At 40.5% G+C, this 21,714-nt stretch overlaps 1 protein-coding gene across 3 annotated transcripts in view; it reads left to right on the top strand.

Moving 5' to 3' along the window:
• Positions 1-21,714, top strand: part of LOC111574054 (receptor tyrosine-protein kinase erbB-4-like) — a 316,603-nt gene that overhangs the window by 117,500 nt on the left and 177,389 nt on the right. For 2 of the 3 annotated variants that reach the window (XM_055015213.1, XM_055015214.1), the window contains exon 2: positions 15,516-15,566. The exons of the other annotated variant lie outside the window; for it this stretch is intronic. In XM_055015213.1, coding sequence (XP_054871188.1) covers positions 15,516-15,566 — 51 coding nt within the window. The remainder of the gene's footprint in view (positions 1-15,515; positions 15,567-21,714) is intronic. 3 annotated transcript variants of the gene reach the window in all.

Genomic DNA, 21,714 nt, shown 5'->3' on the forward strand with positions numbered 1-21,714 from the left:
CACATGTAAGTCAGAAGAGCATTAACTATTACTCAAATAGTGACAGTAAATCAATCGTTTTTCACGAAAATGTGGTCGCACGGGCATTTGTGAAGCAAAGATGTGACACTTCTTGCTCCCTCTCCTCTCCTCTCCTCTCCGTGGTTGCATAGTTTGTCATGACAATGAAAAATCCCATCCTGTTCTCCTCTGGGCTTGAAAGGAGGCTCACTCCACTCCACATGTTCACATTCTTCTACATTTTATTTTCCTAGTGACAAACCTGTATTTTGGGCAATTTGGCATCACTGATAGACCAGTTAGGCCCAACCTTGAGAAACAGTGACTACTTACAAGCACGTTCCACTGAAATTTAATCATAATAGGAAAGGGTTAGGGTTGATACATTACCCTGCTTTAACCTTTTAACATACGTGCTCTTTTAATCCCTGTCTTGATGCATTGCATTTGTGCCAGGCTTCTCTTTTGAAGGTTTTCCCTGGCTGTCACACAGAGCTTTTCTAATAGTAAAATAGCAGGTTTTACTGTAATTGTGGTTTTTAGATAGCTACAGGTTCACTGTGAATGGCCACTGATGGCAAGGTGTACTGCTCACATTACTCAGCATGTTGCAGAGCTGCTCTGTGAGGTTTCCTGTGGTTTTTCATTGAGTGTCATCATCAATTAGCATATGGTTGTCAGAGGCAGCTGCCATCTTAAGGGCTTTAATGTGGGCTCAAAACGAGCTTGTGAAGGCAGGGAAGCCCTTTTTTTTTGTTTGTGCGGAGAAACAGAGGGAAATGCCAGGCATCACCTGGTAAACAAGGTTTTGATATGAATGTTAACTTGCAAAATATTGCTCCTGAGCCACCTCAGCGGAGTCTGTGGCAGTCTGTAAATAAGGATACGAAAGGGGAGAAATGTCTAATCGTCCTTGAAAAGGATGTGCCACAGTTTTTTAATATCTTCTGCCCCGATTCCCAGAGGTATTGCAGCAGGGTGGGAGGAGCAGGGTGGTGTGTGTGGCAGGGGTGCTGTCGGTGCCGGGTGATGGGGCATTACTCTCGCACCATTGACTTCATTACAGTCCCTCTCACATATCCATCCCTCACCCTCTCTAAATGCCCTTGCCAGCCTCTAATTCACTTAATTCTTTGATTATCAATTCTGACGGCATTCGGGCAGAAAGGTCAATACTTTTTTGTGGCGTGTACCTGAACTTTACAACGCTGACTCAAAACTGAGGGGAAAGCCGGCCGCAGCAAAGCAAAAAGGATGGAAACATGATGTATTGCAATCATACGCTACCAGTTGGTTTCATTAAGTTTTCATTGTTCACACGCTTACAGGCATATTTTAAGAGCACACACAAAAAAGTATGCATCAGCACACACAAGGACAGGGAGAAGGAGCATGAACACAGCGCAGACACAGCCCTATACTTGCTACAAACACCCATTCCTCTCGCCCCTTTCTCTTCGCGCATCTCTTTGATGAGATCGGGGTTGCCATGCCGTGACTGTACGCGGCAAATGCACGAACAAGTGTTTCCCCCTGAGGAGATGCAATCTAAATGGGAAAGCAACATGACAGCTTTGCCACATAATCAAACACCACACCCACAGTTACACACCAGCACTTCTGTTTGGGAGGCTTTCCACCCTTCACTTCATGCATGTGAAATATACAGTATAATCTCCTGCCAGATTCAGCTCCGAAAATCCTGCATCAGTGGTAGAATGTCCTTTTGTCCCCCGCAGTGTTTTAGTTCCAAGTTCCAAGTAGTTCCATGTGTACTCTGATTTTTCAGTTTTTGGTGCTTTAATTGTTGTAGTTCATTGCAGTTTTATGGAAAGAAAAAAATACTGATTAATGCATACACACTAGAGGTGTTTAAGGTCCACGTAGGTTGTGTCCTAATACCTTTTGAAGTCTAGCTTTCTACATAATCTGGTACGTAAACGAGAGTCTACTCTGCTTCACAACTCACCATAGAACTTTTTTCTGAAGCACAAAGTAACAATTTGCTAACCATTTTTATCCCCCGACTCATTCTAGGTTTGGTTTTGCAGTGCTGTGGGCATCTCTTTCTGCTACATGACTGAGCACATCTTTATGGGTAATTGATGTGCTTATGAGATTTTTGGGGACTTTCAGTTGAAGCACAGGTGCCACAAAACTGTAAACACTTTCTTTTCTTACTCATTTTCTGCACAAACTATGAATGCTGTCTCATTTGCAAATGTTTGTCGAAGGGTTTTAGTCCACCGTTGAAGTGCATATGCATGTTTGCATGTAACATCAGCCCCTTCATGTCAGAGATCTAAGATTAAATTCAAACGTTCAGTGAAAGATTGGCTATTTTAAGGCCCATATTACATTCAAGAGATCCATTAGATTATAGATAATTTGAATGTGCAGTTACAGCCAATTATAAAGTGGGCTAAATGGTCACAGAGGCATAATCTCTGCCAGTTTGGCGTGGCACGGCACTTACATAAAACTGATTTCTTAACTGGTAAAAATGTGTCTTGCTGCATCATCTGTGTGAGAGATGTGATCTGTCATAAATCTGCAAGCTGCTGTCTGGAACGCGAAGATTGGACTCGCTATACAGAAAAGCTGTCACTTTGGGTGAATGCATAGTGCTGTTTAGTTTTGTGTACATAATGTGTGGGGGTGTTGGGTGTGAGTGAGCGAGGGAACAAGACGCAAAACAGACAAATGTGCATATGCGTGTGTGAGAGAGAGCAGAATCGAGAGAGTCAGAGACTGTGTGACAGGTGGATGGTGTGTTTTTGTGAGACAAGCGTGTGTCTGCTTGTGTGTGCGAATATGTATACACTGACTCAGACATGTGAAGGGTAACGTCTGACAGTCTCAGACAGGCGGAGCTGATAATCCCACGTCATCCAACACACACACTCGGGTTTCCTTCACTTCGGAGGACTTTCCATTTATTCCCTGGAGCGTGGGACTCTTAGTGTAACCCTAATCACAACTACTACTCACCCTTACTTCACCATAACAACACCACAAACCAAGTCCTCACGCTAGAAATGAATGATTTAGGTTAAAAAGACACAATGTGACCGTGCAAACAGATTCATATCCCCAGAGCATGAGTAATACAAGCACACACACACACCATGCCATGCAAAAATGTTAGAGTGGGATCTGTTACACTACATGCAAAACACTACCCAGCCTCTGACAGCTTGGCTGGGCTGACTTGGCTGATTCATCTGAGTAGTCTGGCTTCATTTCTCCCTCTTGTTTGTTCTCTCCCCTTTTTTCTTCATCAATCTCATTTAATCAGCCATTTCAACCAGAGGAGGATTCTGCCCACCTGGTCCCTTTTTCTGTTGTGGTAATAGCAAAGCCCAAACAAAAGTTGGAATACATTGTGCCTGAACTGAGTGTCTTGAAGAGGCATTGACAGATGTAGTCATCGCTTGAACACTTGAAATTTTGGGTAAAATCTGTCTCAGTGAAGTCATTTATGTCACAATCCCAGCACTTCTGCATCCACACATGCCTCCATACAGGAGTAGCAGCCATTGCTCAACAAAAATTCATAAGTGAAAATTTGTCCTCATCCTGGTTAACATCTGCTCATGCATTTGCTGGCTTCCATCACACATCAGCTTATAAATGAAGCTGCGAACGATGACTTCATTGGCTTCTATGTTTACCTCTGTGCAGCATCATGCTGCATGTGACGTTTTGTTATTGTTCTTGTGTATATGGCCAGCTCATACCGGAAGCTGAAATTGAACACATTTTGATAAACAGTAATATCAACAGCCAAAATTCAAATCGAGCAATAAATCCAATTTGAGCACCACATTGTGAAAAGCCTGCTGCTATATGAGCTCAGCAGGGTTTTTTTGTTTTGTTTTTTTTAATTCTATTCTCAACATGCACAGTTTGAACTTCCTGATGTTGCAATGCTGACATGCCCATCGTCTTAGTTCGGTTTTGTGTGCTAGTGTTATATTGGCTAATTAAGCAGCTGAGGCTGATGGAAATGTCATTACTTTGGTTGAAATTTCAACTCTGTGATTGCACTAGACAAAAACTCCGGGGATCACCACAGAGCTCAGGATTAATCCCTCTTCGGAGACATAATAATCAATGAAGAGACACAGTTTTGGATAGTTCAAACTAAAACTGTGTTCTTTGCTACTTGCTGGTGTCTTCCAAAGACTCCTGCACACATACAGGCATTCATTGTATGTATACATGTGGTTTAGAGAAAAGGCTGCGTACATGAACTAGGCTAAATACACCCACTCCTCCTCTCCCTGCCCACTTGCTATGTGCCAGGCACTTCATTAGTCCAACCCTGCAGATGGACGCCGATGGAAACCGGCTTTTTGAGCTTCATTCTTTGTGACTTGTTGTTCATTAAAATCAAATTATGTGTCAGGAAGCATAACTTGTACGTGCTGTAGTGCAGTTATTGCTCAACAAGCTCTTTGTCTTGCATCAGTGCCTGTCTGTGTTTGTCTTACACAGTCTGCCAAACTAATTCCGCTCATTCTGCTCATTTGGTGCACCTGACGGCTACATTTGTGACAAAGTTTTCACAAAGACGCTCGATTTCCAAAAGTGTTTCTCTGACGCATGTTTAGGTTTGTATGATTGTGTTTCAGTTGACATCAACACACTTTCTGTTATGTTTTATCATTTTTGGCAAAAACACCGTGAGTTATTGTTGCTGTAATGCAGGGAATAAGAAATCCATCTCTGGTTGCAACACTGATATTGCTGTTGTGAATTAGGAAGTATCGTTCCTTATGCTCCTCATCAATCTAGATTAAATCCTGTACCCACTTAATTTAAATTATGTGTTCTCACAGAGCAAATTAAACAAAGAGAAAAAACCAAACTGACTTTATTCAGTGAAAAACAAATTGATTCTGTCCACTTTGGTTGGCAAGCTGTCTTCATTAAGTGTAAAGACACTACATCATTCTCCTGTTTGCAGAATCAGAATCAGAATAATGATGAGACTTCCTGTCCTGTAGTTCTGATATGCTTTCTCTAGAGGATGTGGGGTTGTGATTAAAGATGCTGCAGGAGTCAATAGTTTCTTAATCTATAGCCCTGGTAATTCCTTCTTGTGATGTCTCTGCATCTTTTGGCTTGCCTTGTCTTCATTCTAAGGTCACACTTCTGGCATTTAGGCGATACTTTAACACAGACTGAGTTGTGAAGAACTTATTGGTTCCTAAATAACCAGAAATGCCAAGCCACCATGATTATATTGGTATTGTGCCATAAGGGTAGAAGACCAATAACCAGAAGCGTGCAAATTACAATGCAGAAAAAGAGAGAAGGCCAAATAGACAGATGGCGTGACATCGTAATGCAGGATAGGAAAAAAATACTGGGTGACGTTTACATAAACACAACTACGCTGAAAGTCACCAGTATTATTGAAGACTTTATTTTCTTTATTTTCTATGTTGACAGTCAGACTGCAGTTAAGAATCCAATTCATATACAGCGAGAAGTTATTGGTCATAAACATTTGATATGTGCTTGTGTGTCTTTAAGAAGAGGATTCAATGCGTCATTATGCAGTCAAGAGGCAAGCTATTGATTGCTACTAAGTTTACATACACAAACACACAGTTTTTCTAATCAGTCACTCAGTTGAAGGTGTTTAATATCAGCTGTTTCAAGTACATCTGCAGCCACAATAAAAACTGTGCATAAATGTAATTGCCTTTGATTCACCTGTATCTCTGCCATTATTGAATTAGCCAGCAGTTGCTAGCTCCAATCAGTACCAATGTTATTGCAGGGCCCCAGGTGAGCAAGATGTAAAAAGAAAATCAGGTGTGACAATATCTCCTCCATCATCGATAGAGTTGCCTCTTCTCCTTTTCTTCCCATTGACCAGATATTGACTTTTGATGGGAGAGAGAGAATTGATCCTCCTCGCTCGCTCACTCTCATCGAGAGGTGACGTAATGTGGGCAGCGAGCAGAAGGCAATCAGAGGAAATGGGTGATAGACAGAGGATGAGAAACAACGAGAGGGAGAGGTGTAAGGGAATTAAGCGATCCAAAAGGGAGTAGAGTCGTCTCTAATTGGAGGCATCTGGGGGCTGTGGAGTAATCAGGAAGAAGAAAGACTGACTGCGGCTCTGATAAAACTATTAGCAGCTTCTGAAACCAGTCCAGGATAACTGTTTAAAGGGGACCGAGTTCAGTAGTACTGATCTACTGCTGCTGCATGGTGGTGTACAGCAGATGTGCACACTGAAAATCATTTGCACATCAATACTGTCAAAAAAGTAAGTCACTTTCACAGATTTTGCCACATTGATTGATCGTCATTCAAAATTTTCTAGCGCTCACATTAGAACAGGCTTTACAAAGTGCTTCACAATAAATCCTACAATTAAAAATACATAACCTCAAGTAAATGAAATGATGTTGCTGCTGTAAATAAAGAATAATAAAACTGAGCTCATAAAAATATACATGGAGCCTCAGGCTGCATGCTGACAGACTCCACCCTTCATAATAAATGCTACCTTGAGGGGCTATCAGAAAAATCTAAAATGCATATTGAGCGATATAATAAATGCAATATGGACCTTCTGTATGATGAGTGGGATGAACTATACCATTCCATAATAACAAACTGATTTCATGAATATATTTCACAGCTTGCAATACGGTCTTAAGAATGAGAAGAGGACACTGTTAGGAATATTTTTTTGCATTAAAAAAAAGCATACAACTGATTGATTTTACCTTTAAAATCTATAGACTGTTTAATTTCCGAGTTATGCCTTCTTCTTTCTTACCTCTTAATACAATTATTATGAACCTCAGAAAAGGGGATGTTTGAGGTATTAAAAAAGCCTTAAAGTGAATTTGGTGATGTTCTGGCAACCGGTGCCACTGGCAATATCTCCTCCTTGCATACAACAGTCATATAGTTTGAGCATATTGACAACAGCGAGACAAAACCGACTGTGAAATCCAAAGCCGTGCATGATGAATGATGCAACACATCAATCGGGATTTTAAACGTGTTCTGGTGTGCCACCAACTTTATTGAGAGTCCATTTCAACTGGATGACATTTTTATTTTCTCTGCTTTCCCTGCACCTTGATATTCATGTCATGTCCTCAGAAAAGCCCTAACAGGGAATCATTGGGTCTTGTCAGCCAGCAGGAAAGTTAGACCATCAAAGATAATTGCATGCTAATGTTCAATAAGCCTTGTAAGTCGCTGCAGATAAGTGTGGCTGCCAAACAGCCTTGCCAAGGGAAAGCACATCTAATCCCTTGGCTGTGGCCGGGGAAAATTAATAGTAAGCTCCTTTGGCCAGCCATTTCCAGTGTGGTGGTAGAAACAATTACACAACAGCCCACCAGAGCACAATTAATGAATAACTGAGGAGCTGCCCAGTGTACATCCTAACAAAGATGCATCTACCCGCTAGCTGTACATACAATTAAAAATTGCATGGAAGGAGGAGAAGTGGGCTATTTGTTTGAGCTCACTGGACGATGGAGTTTATGCAGAAGCATCCTGTTGTTTCAGGACTGTAAAAATTCATCTCTTTCACCTCTCTGCTCTGCCGTGTCCTCGATTTACATGGTGGCCTGTGTCTATATAATAGCTAATTAAAATGTGCCACCAAATAGACCAGACATAAAGACCCATCACATGTTGAGGAAATGGACTTCTGTCTGCTTCTTTAGATAAATTTGTTCATTATAAATTCATAATCATATTTTATTTTTCTAGGATTTATTTCAAATTAAAATTCATGTTTGTTTTTTTTCCCTCTTAATTGGCACTTGCAGTTTTCATCAGGATATTTTGTTAATGGCTGGCAACCTCAGTGTCACACACAAGTTGGGAAATAGCTGGGATTGGAGAAAGCATCTGCGGTCTTATAAGCTTTGAAGGCCGGCCAGTTACACTTCAAGTGGGTTTGTCACCAAGTTCCACAAAGAAGTGATATCAACAAAATATTATAAAGCAAGAGGTTGCAATAGCAGAAAGCCGAACAAATGCGCACCAAGGCAAGCAGGGGGATAGTGTCTGTTGTCAAGGCAAAAAATAAAAAAGGGACTTAAGGAAGGACATACCAAGGATTGGTATGTGTGGAGATGCAAGGTTTCATACTAAAAGTACAAATTGTTGGCACAAGTACCACTCAGATGGTCGGAACCGTGTCAGATGTGGTAGTATCGTTGCCAAAGTAGAAGTTTTGCTGTTTCGAGAAACAGAAAATGCATTCCATAACAACACCACCCTCAGCTTGAACTTTAGTAAACATACAGCTAAATGAATTCTTTCAGCGTGGGTCTGAACTGAATGTTATTGTCTTTTAAAGGCAGAATTCATGTCTGAACAGCTGCACTGAATTGCATTAAATTATTTTAGTGTACTCACGGAAACAATTAGCTGAATAATAACAGTGCACATATTTTTAAAAAATAAATAAAGCCACCAATATACAAAATAGGCTATAGTATAGCAGATAAATTAGCCACTCCTAAATTTTATGGAAATCATGACAAAATTCCTCATTCTGTTTTAAACAAATACTCCAGCCGACACGTGAAATGAGAGCTAATAAATGAAAGGTTGTCCACTGAAAGAACTGGGAGTCTGCTCAGAAAGCTGTTTTCTGTGACATTTTTATGTCCAGACCTTGGTTTATAATGTGTTCATGTTTTATAATTCATTTGCACATTCACTTTTTAAAGCTTTTACAACTAAAAAGAATCTGCCCCATATTATGTTTACTTTTATTTCTTAATTTCAATGGTCTGACAGTCAGAACATGAAAGTCAGTGACTGGAAATTCAGTCAATAGTGTGTTTCATCACTAAATGTGAACAGTGACTTTTCAGTTCCTGCTGCTACTATTTTTTCACCTTTTTTTCATAGGAGCCATTTATTTTGCAGTCACAACAGTGCAACCTTTGGAGGAAAAAAAAGACTCAGATAAAATAAAAATTGGTCAAATGGAAACCTCAGCAGTATGTAGTGTTGGCGTTTCACAAAGGGATACAGCTTATTTTAATGCAAATAGTACATTAGAAAAACGGCAAACTGAAAAGGATGGGAAAATAAAATCAAATGCAATCTATGTAATATAAAAAAATGATCTAAGTACTAAATCATAATGTAGATGAAGGTGTGCCTGTTTCAATTCAGGTAACATCTAAGTTTGTGGGAAAAACATGACTTCCTCTTTTCCTTCTGTTACTTCTCTATAAACACACAATGTATACCACAAATGCATCTATGTAAATGTAACAGTGTATATGTGATGTATAATTCCACTTGCTGGACTCTGGTTGTGCTTATTGTTGTTGGCTCAGTGGCGCCCTCTCTGGAGCTGTGGTGTACAGCTGGCGTTGGTGGCCCACTCAGTTCCTGAGAGGCGTGCATGAGGTAGGTCAGAGAGCACTGTGTTTGGACACGCAATTAGGGAGGTGGAGACACTCCGTGAGCTAGCCATGTAGCGAGCATTAGCTTAACGAACACGCTCTTTAGTGTGCTGTGCACGAGACGACTGAACCGCCGACCAGAGGTTTCCTTATGTTACCACCATTAAACGGCACAAAGACGTCTGAGCCTTCCGACTTCTTTATTAAAAACGTAACACAACGCAGAGTCGAGGGGTTTGAACCAGCCAGTGACAGAGTGTTACTCTGCATGGTTACATAAACACACACAAAGACAGCCCATTCCATTTTGCCTGACCGCTGCAGCTCTCTGCCACTTGGTAATATATTGCTGAGTCTGATATTGTATTACAAGATGTATTTGCTCTCTCCTCTAATAAGAACATAGATTACAAGCAAGGCTGAATTCACTATCTGCATCCCGGCTGATTGCTTGGCCTGCCCGGGTGTTAGCTTATATCTTTTTAAGCGTCAATGCCTGGCTATTTACATTCATCCGCTTAGCCTTAAAACAAATTATAATCGACCTGGGCCGTGATGAAAAGGGTGGTCCTGCCGCAAATTAAAAAGAATGCAAGGTGACAAGGACAGCCAAATCACAATCGGCTCTATTCGGAGTGTGCAGCGCAATTTAAAAAAAAAAAAAAAAAAAAAGGCGAAACAACACATTAACCCATACAGCCGAGATGTACAAGACACATACTGTGAAGTTTTCAGTTAAAAGGTGTCCAGGTGCTTGTTTTCTGTCACTGTGAGATGTCAATAGCAGGAAAAAGTAATTTAAAAAAAAAAGTGCAGCAAGCAAGAACACACAATCTGTTCTGATGAATCAGTCTGTATCTAAGACTCTAGCGTTCTCATGTCCTTCAGGTATAGATGCTGCTTTAATTTCTGCCACATTGTTATGAATCTTCCTCAGCAATGTGCGACTGAGTATTTGAAACTTTAATTTTAATAGAATGGTTCCAGTTTTGTTCATGTAGGCATCTCTGCTTCCTCGCTGCTACACTGTATGTTATTGTAAAAACATTGCAACAATACAATGGACAACTCCCAATTTGTAATAAAAAAATACAACTATATTTGTTTAAACAAATGCATGTACATTCCAGCACACTTGCAGCCAAGAAACCCTGCTTTTCAAAAGTCTGCGCTTAGGGTTATCGGGGCTTTAACAAGTTGGATTTCTGTGTTCTCACAGGCTTTGCCCACAAGCGATGCCTCCAGGTAGCTGAATTTAAATGAAAAATATACTGTTAGGTAGTTTGGCATGCCACACTGGTGAAGGTATATCCTGCTATTCTAGATATTTTTAAATGAAAATATTCATTTTCTTTACCTGATTCCAACTGTAAACTTCATTGTAAATCTCACTATAGACTGACAAGAAAGACACCGTGGTTAGGACCAATGAGGACTAGTAATGCGTTCAGACAATCAAATGCCTCCAGCAGTGTCTTCTTGTCTTGATATGTCACACATAAACATTCTACCTGCTTGCATAGCAGGAGTTTAATGGAATAAATTATTTCATAAATTCAGTTACTTTACTCTGTTGACAGCTTCAGACATGTCTGTTGTCTGTAACATGCAGCCTCCTGAATTAATGAATGTCACTATCTGACAGACTCAGAAAAGAGAGATGTCTTAGAGATTCTTGAATAAGACATACACTCTGGATTAGAGTTGCTGGTGTTAGAGATGTGCATGTGTAGCAATGTTAAGGCAGCATTATAAGGAACACGTGCTAGTACACCCCCAGTTCTCTATTCATTGTCAGAATGATCAGTTATAAAAGACAAATTCTGATATCTTACTTGAAAGTAGCACAACTGCACTATAAATCTTCTCCGAATACAAGTAAAAGTTATGCATCCCCCCAAAGGGTCACAAGATACATCAGGGAGAGAAAGAAGAAACATCTAAATTCTGTCCCCCCCACCCCACCCCCCACCTCCAACAAAAAAAAATTGCTCTAATTTTTGGACTTTAGACAGAATTTTTTGCTGCTTTATGAAATATTGAATGAGTTCACCTCTTTTTGCCCCAAACAGTAATTTTAATGAAACCATTTGAGATGTTCAAATGAATAAACAATTCCAGTCTATTGTCTATGCTATCTTGGGAAGCGTAAACATCACAGCTGGAAGGAGCAAAACAAATCCCTTCTCAAAAGTGTCCTATTTAACAAACCTTGGGTTAAATGCCAGGGTTTTTTTTTTTTTTAATCTGCATAACTAGGACTGTGAAACACATTAAAATGAATTGACAATCATCCAGTGAACTGATGTAATTTTACCAGCTAGATCTACACTACTGCCTGTAGCTAAAACCTCCAGATCTGTTTTTTCTTAACTTCTCCTACTTCTAAAAGATTTTTTTCTCACCTTTTTTTTCAGTGTTCTTGCAGTATTTATGTGCATTTTTAAATAATTTTTAATGCCTTAATGCTATTGAGATTGCCGCGCTCTATCCTGCATGGTGAGCCCCAATGTTTTGTTCTTGCTTGAAAAATTTAGCAGGACTAACGGGTTTTAGCTCGTATACAGGAATGTGTATGCTTGCATTCACATATACAATAAATACAGAAATACAGGCATGCATCCATTCATATGTTCTACCTGTGGAAAGCACCGGGCCCGCAAAGCCTGCTGAGAAATCATTTCCCAGGCAAGCGAGCGAGGCAATTCCGTCACAGCGAGGAGGAAAAAAGGCCTTTTTAATGGGGAAAAATGGGAGGCAGGGGAAGAGTTAGCAGTAGCAGCCAGGATAATTGATGGCAACTGTTTGGGTACAAGATTAAGATTCATGGGTAGAACCACACATAGGGGCTGGAAACCGGCATGTGCTCGAGGCATGAAGGATATGAGGTAACATTTTGACTGGCCTGCTGGCTTAATTGATAGTGTCGTCCCAAATGCACTGTAAAAAAAGAAAAACTATCAGAAAGGATTTCGCTCACTTCTAGAATAGAGGCTAGGATGGATTCCAACACCTGAACCTGAACTAAGAATGACTGAGAGAGAGAAGGACGGGAAGAGGGGAGGAAAGAAAGTATTGGAAGCCCAGAGGCAAGTTTGCATGTGAAAGGTCAGCAGTTCCCATCCCCAGACTGGCTGGAAAAAAGAAAAGTATGTCCTCTACCCTTGAGGAGCCTTTCAGCAGTGTGCTTAACACACAACTGCCTCCGTGAAGCTGCTCAGTGGCCAATACAAGATACAGTACTGTGCAGCTCCTGCTGTGAATGTGGCTATTTGTGTGAATAGGTGAAATAGGAAAAGTGAGGAGAGCCAGTCGGACTTTTTCCTGGACACAGTAAGTTATGTATAAAACCTATCACCTTCTTACACAATGAACACCGATCAGCCTTTCCTTCGGTCGCTTTTTCCTGCTTTATAAAGGCAGATAACTCACAAAGGGACCGGCTATAGAATACCTAATGATTTCTATTATGAGCCACCTTTCTGGTAGCAATCTGCAGGTCCACCCTTGGTAAATGTTTGACACCCTGAACTGACTGTGATTGAGATTGTAGTTGGAAGGCTTCAGACTATAAAAGGAAGCCATGCACAAAATCTTGAATGAAATAGATCAAAGGGGGTGATGGAAAAACAGGGGACAAAGGCAAACGTAAATGCTGCCAATTCACTATTAATTTATAATTTCTGTGTTCCAACCATCAGATCACGTTTAACTGTTTTTCATGCATATTTGCTTTAAAAAAAAGACAAAAGCGTTTGCAAGCTTAAAAATGATCATCCCTTCAGTAGAAGCAAAATTAATTGCACCAATAAAATAGCAATCATGCAAAATTATCTGCACCATTCTCTTTTTTATTATTATCAATCATCATAGTAACAGCAACAACTAGCCTGACGGTGATATATAAATGTATAAAATACTAAATATATCACAGAAGTGAAGTGTATAAATCTAAAAGCAGCTTAAAAACAATCACAGTATTTAGAATATATTCTACTTCTATCTTATCAAGACTTGTGACAGCACATTAGGGGAAATAAACAATAATTGGAAAGGAACATTGTCTATGTAATCAGATTTTTTTTTTGTATCTGAACACATACAGCATCACATAAGCACTTTTTCACTCCGTAAGAATGAGAAAACAGTGTAGTCACAATGATTACCTGATTAAATTTGTTGATTGTGGTGGTGACAGAACAGAAACCAGGATACAGAATGAGAAACATTATCTCAGGTGTCAAAGTCAGACACTGTAGCACTAACCGTTCTCCCTGACCTTTTAAGAGATCTCAGAGATTTGTGGAATAAAAACACCAGTTCATGAGTTCTGTCTTTCACTGTGGATGCTCATTACTCACATGACCATATGTGGTCCCTCATCAGAAAAACATGAACAATGTGTTTTTTTTTAACAGGCGATGATGTCATTTTTTGATGACTGTTTATGCCACTTCTGTGAATGTGTTTGTGTGCATATGGTATAACTGTGTGCATGCGTTTGCTTTAACTTCCTTTAGACCCCTTTGTGCACAGTGGACCGATATATTGTTTATTTCTGCTGCCCTAGTGATTTATGTTGCCACTTCTTTGAGGCCAAATCATAATAAACCAAATTTGGTCTCTAAATAGCAGAATTGTCTACTTGACTGGTCACCCCTCCATAGAGATGCACGTGTACATTTTCACCCAACACTGTCAGACACCTGTGCACGTGCACACATACACACCAATTTAGTATGCAAGCTCTTCATTTGACCCCATTGCTCAGCCTCTCTGTTGTCTCTCTTTAGCAGACTATTGGGATATGAACCACCTCAGGGGTTTACCGTTTCCGTACATTAGTATAGAAAGAGCATACATTTCACTCCACCTCGCTTTAGGAGGAAGCTTGTGAGACTACAGGAGCAAAGGCAATGCCACTGGGGGTAAACTTAAAAAACTGTCTGTGATTGGAGAAGTGCTGCTTGCAGCTGAAGGAAAGTTAGGTGGCTTTGCCATGAAATAGAGTAATATCACATTTGCCTGTGTATATTGCAGATACATGCACAGACGCACACATACATTCAGCAAATGTACTTAAGCTTGCAAAAATATAAACAAAAACATTATTTTCCAAACTTCCCTTTTTGATTATACGAAGTGTTTGACTTTGTGCTCCTCGGTTGACTTTCCTCTGACATCCTAAGTCAAGATGTAGCTAATCTAGTGTACCTAAATTAACATTTTGAATTTAGGAAAGAATCTGAATGCATAGTCTACTAGTAACCCCATATATCTCACTGCATTAATGCTGTCAGCTGTAAAGTTCTTGCTGTAGCTGTCTGAACCGTGAGAGCTCTTGTAAAGTCTGGGTGAGAAGAAGCTGGCATCTCAGACTTAAACAGTAACCCTTCCTGGCATGATATTTAATCAAAACACTGCTAGAGCAAAATAGCAGAGAATAAAGGTGCCTGGCAAGAGGTGTCAACAATTCCTGTCTCTTCAACCAGCTGAACTTTTGATACAACTGCTGTTTTTTGAGAAGCCGGTTAATCATCTACCTCTCACATTAAAACCAAGCCCTGAAACCACACAGTGGTTGTGGGTGCACCTTAAAGCACCCAGAGCAGCCCTGGAGGGTCCTTCACTGGCTGCTTCAATCTTTGCCAGAGCACCAGCTGATTTCTCCAGCAAATGAAACCTCCAACCACTTCCTCTGTAATGAATACTTTGGGATAAAAAGAAGAAGGTGCTTCTGTTGCTGTTTGGTTTTAAAACGCACCATGAATTATGCCTATATTGTCAACGTCTCACTAAACTGCTTCATTTTGCCCTCCAGTGGCTGAAGCATCAATGGTGTAGCAGCTGGTGGTCATGCACTCTTGTCCTAAGTTAATTATTGAGTTAAAGCAAAATGCTACTACATGCATTTACCATATATTTGAGCTACTTCATCCTTATGTTTCTGATGAGACCACACCAACATAATTTTACATTTGTCAGTTTGCAGTGGGAGGAATGTGGGCACTATTTCTGTAGCAGTACAGTGACCAGTGGAAGCACTCAGACCGCATGTACCCTGATGCTTTTCTTTGTCTGTGTGGTACACAGGTGGAAGGAGAGGTACAGGCAGGTGGGAGGTTCATTCAAAGTCAGCGCAAGGTGAGTTGTTGGTATTTGGGTAGAAAATGGGTGTTAAGACTTTGCGCTGTGAATAAACATCTCAAAAGCAACTCTTTTCTTATGCTTCAATCCGCGGGCCAGCCTGAGAATTATGTTAACAAGACATAAACAGATGCACAGCATTAACAGAATGATTATCAAAATGTAAATAAACTATTTTAATTGAACATTTTCCAGACATTAAATGTGTTTAAATTGGCATCGAAATATAGCATTCAATGTGGATAAAGTAGAATGTCAGGAAATCATTCTGCATTTTTATTTTTATTTATTTATTTTTATATAAATGGACATTAATGACTCTTAATCCACAGTAACTAAATCCCTCAAACTATTGGAGGCGGCAGGACAGATTTGTTGATAAATCTGCTGCCTCCAATTTGAGAAGTGCAGCGGTGGAGCTCAGTGCCATTACGTACGACCACCCACCATGTTTATCAAATGGCAGGCTGTTCCAAAATAGCTCCATTCACCTTAAACACTGGCTGGAAATAACTCAGTATTCTGATGTTCTGTTTGTGAGGGTGACGGCGGGTAATAAGAGCTCATTCATCCTATGCATGAAAGCCTCTTTTCCAACTTAAAATGTTTTATTCTTGAATCATCCTTGCTATTACTACATGGTTAATCAATATAATTGCCTTTATGTTTCTTTTGTCTTTTTCTTCTGTCTGCAGTTAATAATATGGAAGCTTTTGCCAACACAAAACTTGTATTTGGTTGTTTCTTGGGCCCAGTTTCAGTCCAAGTCCGTCCAAATTCAACACAGAGTACTTTTTTCACAGCTGTTTGATCCGTGTACTGAAGGCTCACAATCCAAACTGTTGAGCTGTGTAGCATAAATAATTGATATGATCTGAATAAAAGTTTAAATGGGAGAATGCAAATCCCGAAACGGAGGTGGAACAATCAGCTAGAGGGAAGACATGTCAGTCTGCTGGTGTTGTTGGAGCTGCTGGAACATTCTACTAGCTGTTAAGTTATTTCCTCACTCAAGATCTTGATCTTGATTGCAGAAGCCAACGGACCGAGTTTTATTTCGGTCTGCCATCGAACTATTCACAGCGTAACGGTGCCGTTTGTTTTAACAACTGAAAGTCCTCACTGGTGAGAGATTGAGAAGTTGTTGCATCGGTTTTTCGTTTAAATAGAAAGAGGAAGTTAGCATCGGAGACTAGTGAGTTATTGTGACATGATGTTCCAATGCCAGTATTAGAACTCCAAGACACTTGTGCACATTTTTCACTGCCATATAACAAACCACTGCAAAGTCCAGCTGTTACTGAGCTCAGGTTGGAACCAAATTTAGTCCTGAGAAATGTCTATGGATGAAGCCACCAGCGTCACAAACAATACAAATGCCACCTACTAGACAGTCAGTTTGAGCTTTTCCCACCAGTATCACAGTATACACATTGACAAACAGGCAAGGGAATCTATATTAAGACTGGTTTATTGTCATTACGTACTTATAATTTAGGCGTTGCTTTGTTTGTGCCCTCTGACGTACTAAAACAGAAACTCCCCAAAATAAAGTTGGATCCTATCACATCATATCAACAAGTCACTGGATGCGTGTTTGTTTTCCATGGAAGCAAAACAAGCAGTGAAACTCCATTATCTCTCATAACCACAATTTTCATAGCAGTTACTTTCATTCTTAAATATACTCATTCAAAACTTCTCCATTCTCTATTATTTTTCACGAAATGAGTCTTTGGAAAACTGTTCCGTCAATAATGATTGCAAAACTGTATTTTCTGTAACGCTACCTGACAATTGGATGCAGCAGCAACTCCAAAAACTTTAAAGAATAAAGGAGACAAAGTACATATTATTGACTATTTTAAGAGTTTTACTTCTTTATGAAACCAAAAGGCTAAATACAACGGAGCGTTAAACTAGGCTATAGTGCATTTGCCCCAGAGCCTTGTTAATCTAAAACCACAGCTTGAAGTGAAACATGCATGCTGAACTATTTTTGGCAAAGTAATTCACATTTTGGTCCATACACCTGTGTACTACTGGGGTAAGCCAAAGCTGAGAGTCATACAAACACATTTAGACACACACAAACACATTTCTACTGGTCAGTGTGAGGTCTAGAGGGCTTTTCACCAGACCTACTGTCAGCAGCGCACTCAGTCAGGAAGAAGAGGCTCGGATTTGAGGTAATGAGGTGTGTGTCAGTGTCAGCCAATCACTCCCCTGTGACTCAGATGGATTTTTCTTGTCTGGAGACAACTTCAAATCCCACAGAAACACCGAGAGCAGGGTGGTCAGAGAGAATAAATGGGTTAGGGTGACGTCCAGCCATTGTTCTGGCCAGTTCTCCAGGTTTCTCCACAAAAATGTTCCCTGGCTACTGACCTTTGTTTATTTACTATTTAAAAAGCAACAGTGACCATACACAAATGGCAATGATATCAAACACTAAGACACACAGACAAAGATGATTACAATCTATTATTAGCAATTTCTTGTGTGTATATATATTTTTTTGTTCTTGGAAAACCCTGCTTTTGCTTTTTTCTTTTGTTGTTCATTGTTTTTACTTGTGTTTGTTGCAGGATTAGCTTGACAATGAATTTAAATGAAAGCAGGAGTGAGATCTTATTGTTATCTAGGGCCCAACTTCTTAAATACTTCCCTCACTTTACCCAAGGGTGGCTTGTCTTTCTGCCTTTTAGCGATGGGCAGATAGCAGACAGTCTGTTTGTTTGAGCTTGTTTGCTGAAAATCACTACTCACTAAAAAAGGAGATTACTGAGAAAGTAAGATTGAACAGTACATGGCATGTACTGATCATACCCCTGCATCACTTATTTGTAAGAATTTGTATTATATCAGATGCAAGCAGTGCAATCAGCTTCTGTAAGCCCAGGGAGCACGTCAAGCAGCTGTAAGCTTTCCTCTGTGGAAAACTCCCACAAGGTGTCGGGACTGTGTGCACCAGAATGCTAATTTATGGTGGACCATATGGAGACAGCGACAGTATTGTTGGTAGGTGACCAGAGCTCAGAGGGCAGCAAGAGGTTAGTGTTACTGGACCATGCCGTCATCACGAAACCCTCATCTAGTTATTGTTTCTGATGCTTATTAAGCCGCTCAGCAGATGGGCGATAATCTAGGCCATGATTACCATCAGAAGCGGTGGCTTGTAACTCATACTTAACCACCGAAGCTCATCTGGGGGACATTAGGGGACAAAGGATAGCTCTGACCTCAAATATGGTGCTTTATTCAGTGTGCCTGACAGGAAATGGGAAATTTTGCACTGAACGAGGCAAAGTTTTAGCTTAATTTCTGCAAGCTCCTCCTGCTAATTCAAGTCACGTCAGCCAAGCTCTGCTATTGACAGTGTTTACTTATGTAAGTGACATTTGCAACTTTATTTAATTCAGTCAGTTACTAGCTATTGGGATGACCTTTTGCTAGCTTCCCTGGCAGAAGCCTATAAACCTCAGAGACTCGCCAGCTTTATAGGCATTCAATAATCGCGAAAGGCACTATTGATGAAGTTGTTGTGTGCACTACCTATGAAATGAAATGGGAAAGCAGTAAAAACCATGACAGTGCAGTGCCTATTTAATCCTGATGAAGATATTTATGAAATAGAATAGGTGAAAACAGGACTCAGTCTTTAAGCAAATATTTAAACATATTTTGGTTTTATGTAAGAACTCAATGTTTGCTGATAGTGAAGATTGTGGCCGAGACAGTGAGAGTTGTGTTGTGATACTTTCTAGTGGCGGCCTGTTGGAGAAACATGGGAACTATTTGTCTATTCATTTGTCTATCTGATAAACATGCAGTTTTGCATTATTTAGCTTCTCACAAGCACACTGTATCTGCCGACGCACTGCAGGAGAAACCTTTATATCCCCTTATAGACCTTACAAATTGAGCCAGATGCATTTCCAGCCATTGGCTCATAATCTCATTAATTACATATATTGGAAAATTTTGAATTATTATGATTCATTGCCTTAATCTATCACCTCTGAGATGAAATTCCCTGCAAACAAATTAAATCAATTTACTCACACGGGCTGATATACTATACATATGGAGAGAAGATACTGAATCTCATTGGCATTCTTAGCTTTAAAGTGTGCCAGGGAGTGAAATCCATCAAACAAGATAAGATAGATTTTCTTTTATGGAACAACCGTAAGCTTTAAACAATATGAAGATTCATCTGTTCTTGCAGTGTATTCCTGCATCCTAGGCAGTATGTTAAACAGACGACGACGGAGTGTCTTGTAGCATGCGCTCCTGGGTAGGCAGGTTGGCCAATATAAAGAGCAGAGACTGTTTTATACAACCTTTGCCGTGATGCACAGTCTCAGATGTAACATATTGAGCATGGAGACAAATGGATTCGATCATGCAGTGAGAGGGGGAAAATACATCCTGAGGTCTATTATTTACTGCCTGCCCACGTTCATGCACACACATGCGGACGTATCACCAGCAGATCACCAAGCTTTGCAGTAAACCTGCAACAGTTCACACATTCTCTATATATGCGCCACGCAGCACAGATGGTTTTGTTGTGGTTCACTTGGCAGTCAGCACCATTTCGAGCTCATGCCGAGCTTTAGCGTTTCAGTGTTTCATTAGAAATGACATGTTTAAACACAAAAGGAAAAAAAAAAACGCAAAGCATACACTTAACAATGCAGCAGGCAGGTTTGAAAAGTCAGCAGGCTCGCTTGAGGAAGCAAATGGGTATAAAAAAGTAAATTTCACCAGACATCACATGCCACAGTGCCCCCTTCCCTCTGATCTCGGTGCCCTGCCCCAAGGGTGCAATAACAGTTTATTACACCTATCCTCGCTTTATGACCCCCCTTACCTCCACCCCGCTCCCCTCAAGCCCACGCTAACTGTTATTGAAAACACCCAGGTCTGCCATATATCATTCCTGAGCAGCACTGTATGCTATGTGCAACCTAGCTAATCAGCGCCAGCTCGTATGGGTATTGTCCAGGTCACATTGGAATGGCTCCACTTATCTAATATCTGCTTAGATGTGGAAGTATTTAAACACAATCCCATTTGTCTTTACAGCCTGTGTTGCCCTGAGGCTGAAATCTTCTTTTTCCCGCATGTATCTGTTGTGTAATGGGAGGAGTGAATAGGAAAAGAAATTGAAAGATTTTGCCACGTTGTGGCTGTGTGAAGAAAGGGCCTAAATGAGTTTGGCCTGGTTTATTGCTAGCCGAGAGGGGAGTGCACTCAGGTTGGACTGAAGGAGGATATAAGGTATAAAATAAAGAGCACAGTATAGCGCATAGTAGAGGGTGTAATGGGTCTTGGATTAAAATGCAGACCGTCAGTAAAGATCTTTCAAGGTGGTGATGTTCAGAGAGAGAGGTAACAGCTCATGGGTGACAGTGTGACAAGACTCAGGGAAGGACCCGTCACCCCTCCGTCACAGTGATGGCTTCTCTGTCATCAAGCGTGAAGAAGGTGCAGGTGGGAGAAACCACACCGCCATGGCAATACAAATGAAACTAATGCTTCAAAAGACTAAATGTCAGCATCCGTATCTGTAGGTTGGCTTGCAATTCAGCAAGTTTACAAAATGTTGGAGAAACAGGAGAAAACGCTGATGCACATAATGCTGTGTATATGGCTTATGATTTAAGGCCAGTAGAGGACACATCAGTGGGAAGTTTTTTTTCTTTCTTATGAAGATATAAACTTTGGGATTAATGTGCCTTTTAAAAAAAAAAATAAATAAAAAATCTGTGTCCATGTACGCATGTGTGTGTGTGGTTTCATGCTAGACTAGGAAGCACCAGCTGATTGGGCAGATGGTTTGTGTCGTCTTGGGTGAGTAAGATCTTTGAATGGCGGAAATGGTTCTGTTTAATTACTTGTCAAGTGTGCAGCCCAGCTAGCCACTAAAGAGCTCTCATCCGCCCTGCGGGTACAAGTGGTGATGAGGGGAGGCATTGAGGTGCAGTGGGGGCCATTGGCTTCCTGGTCTTACATGAACAGCAAAGCCACTGTCTATGGACTTATGATTCTATTCCATTCTGAATTCTCTGGTACAGAATAGCACAAAAGCTTTTTATATGTCTGTTCCCTGTTGCCATACTGGAGCTGCTTTGTT

Source organism: Amphiprion ocellaris, chromosome 11 (genome assembly GCF_022539595.1).
Source record: "Amphiprion ocellaris isolate individual 3 ecotype Okinawa chromosome 11, ASM2253959v1, whole genome shotgun sequence".
Taxonomy (NCBI): Eukaryota; Metazoa; Chordata; class Actinopteri; family Pomacentridae; genus Amphiprion; species Amphiprion ocellaris.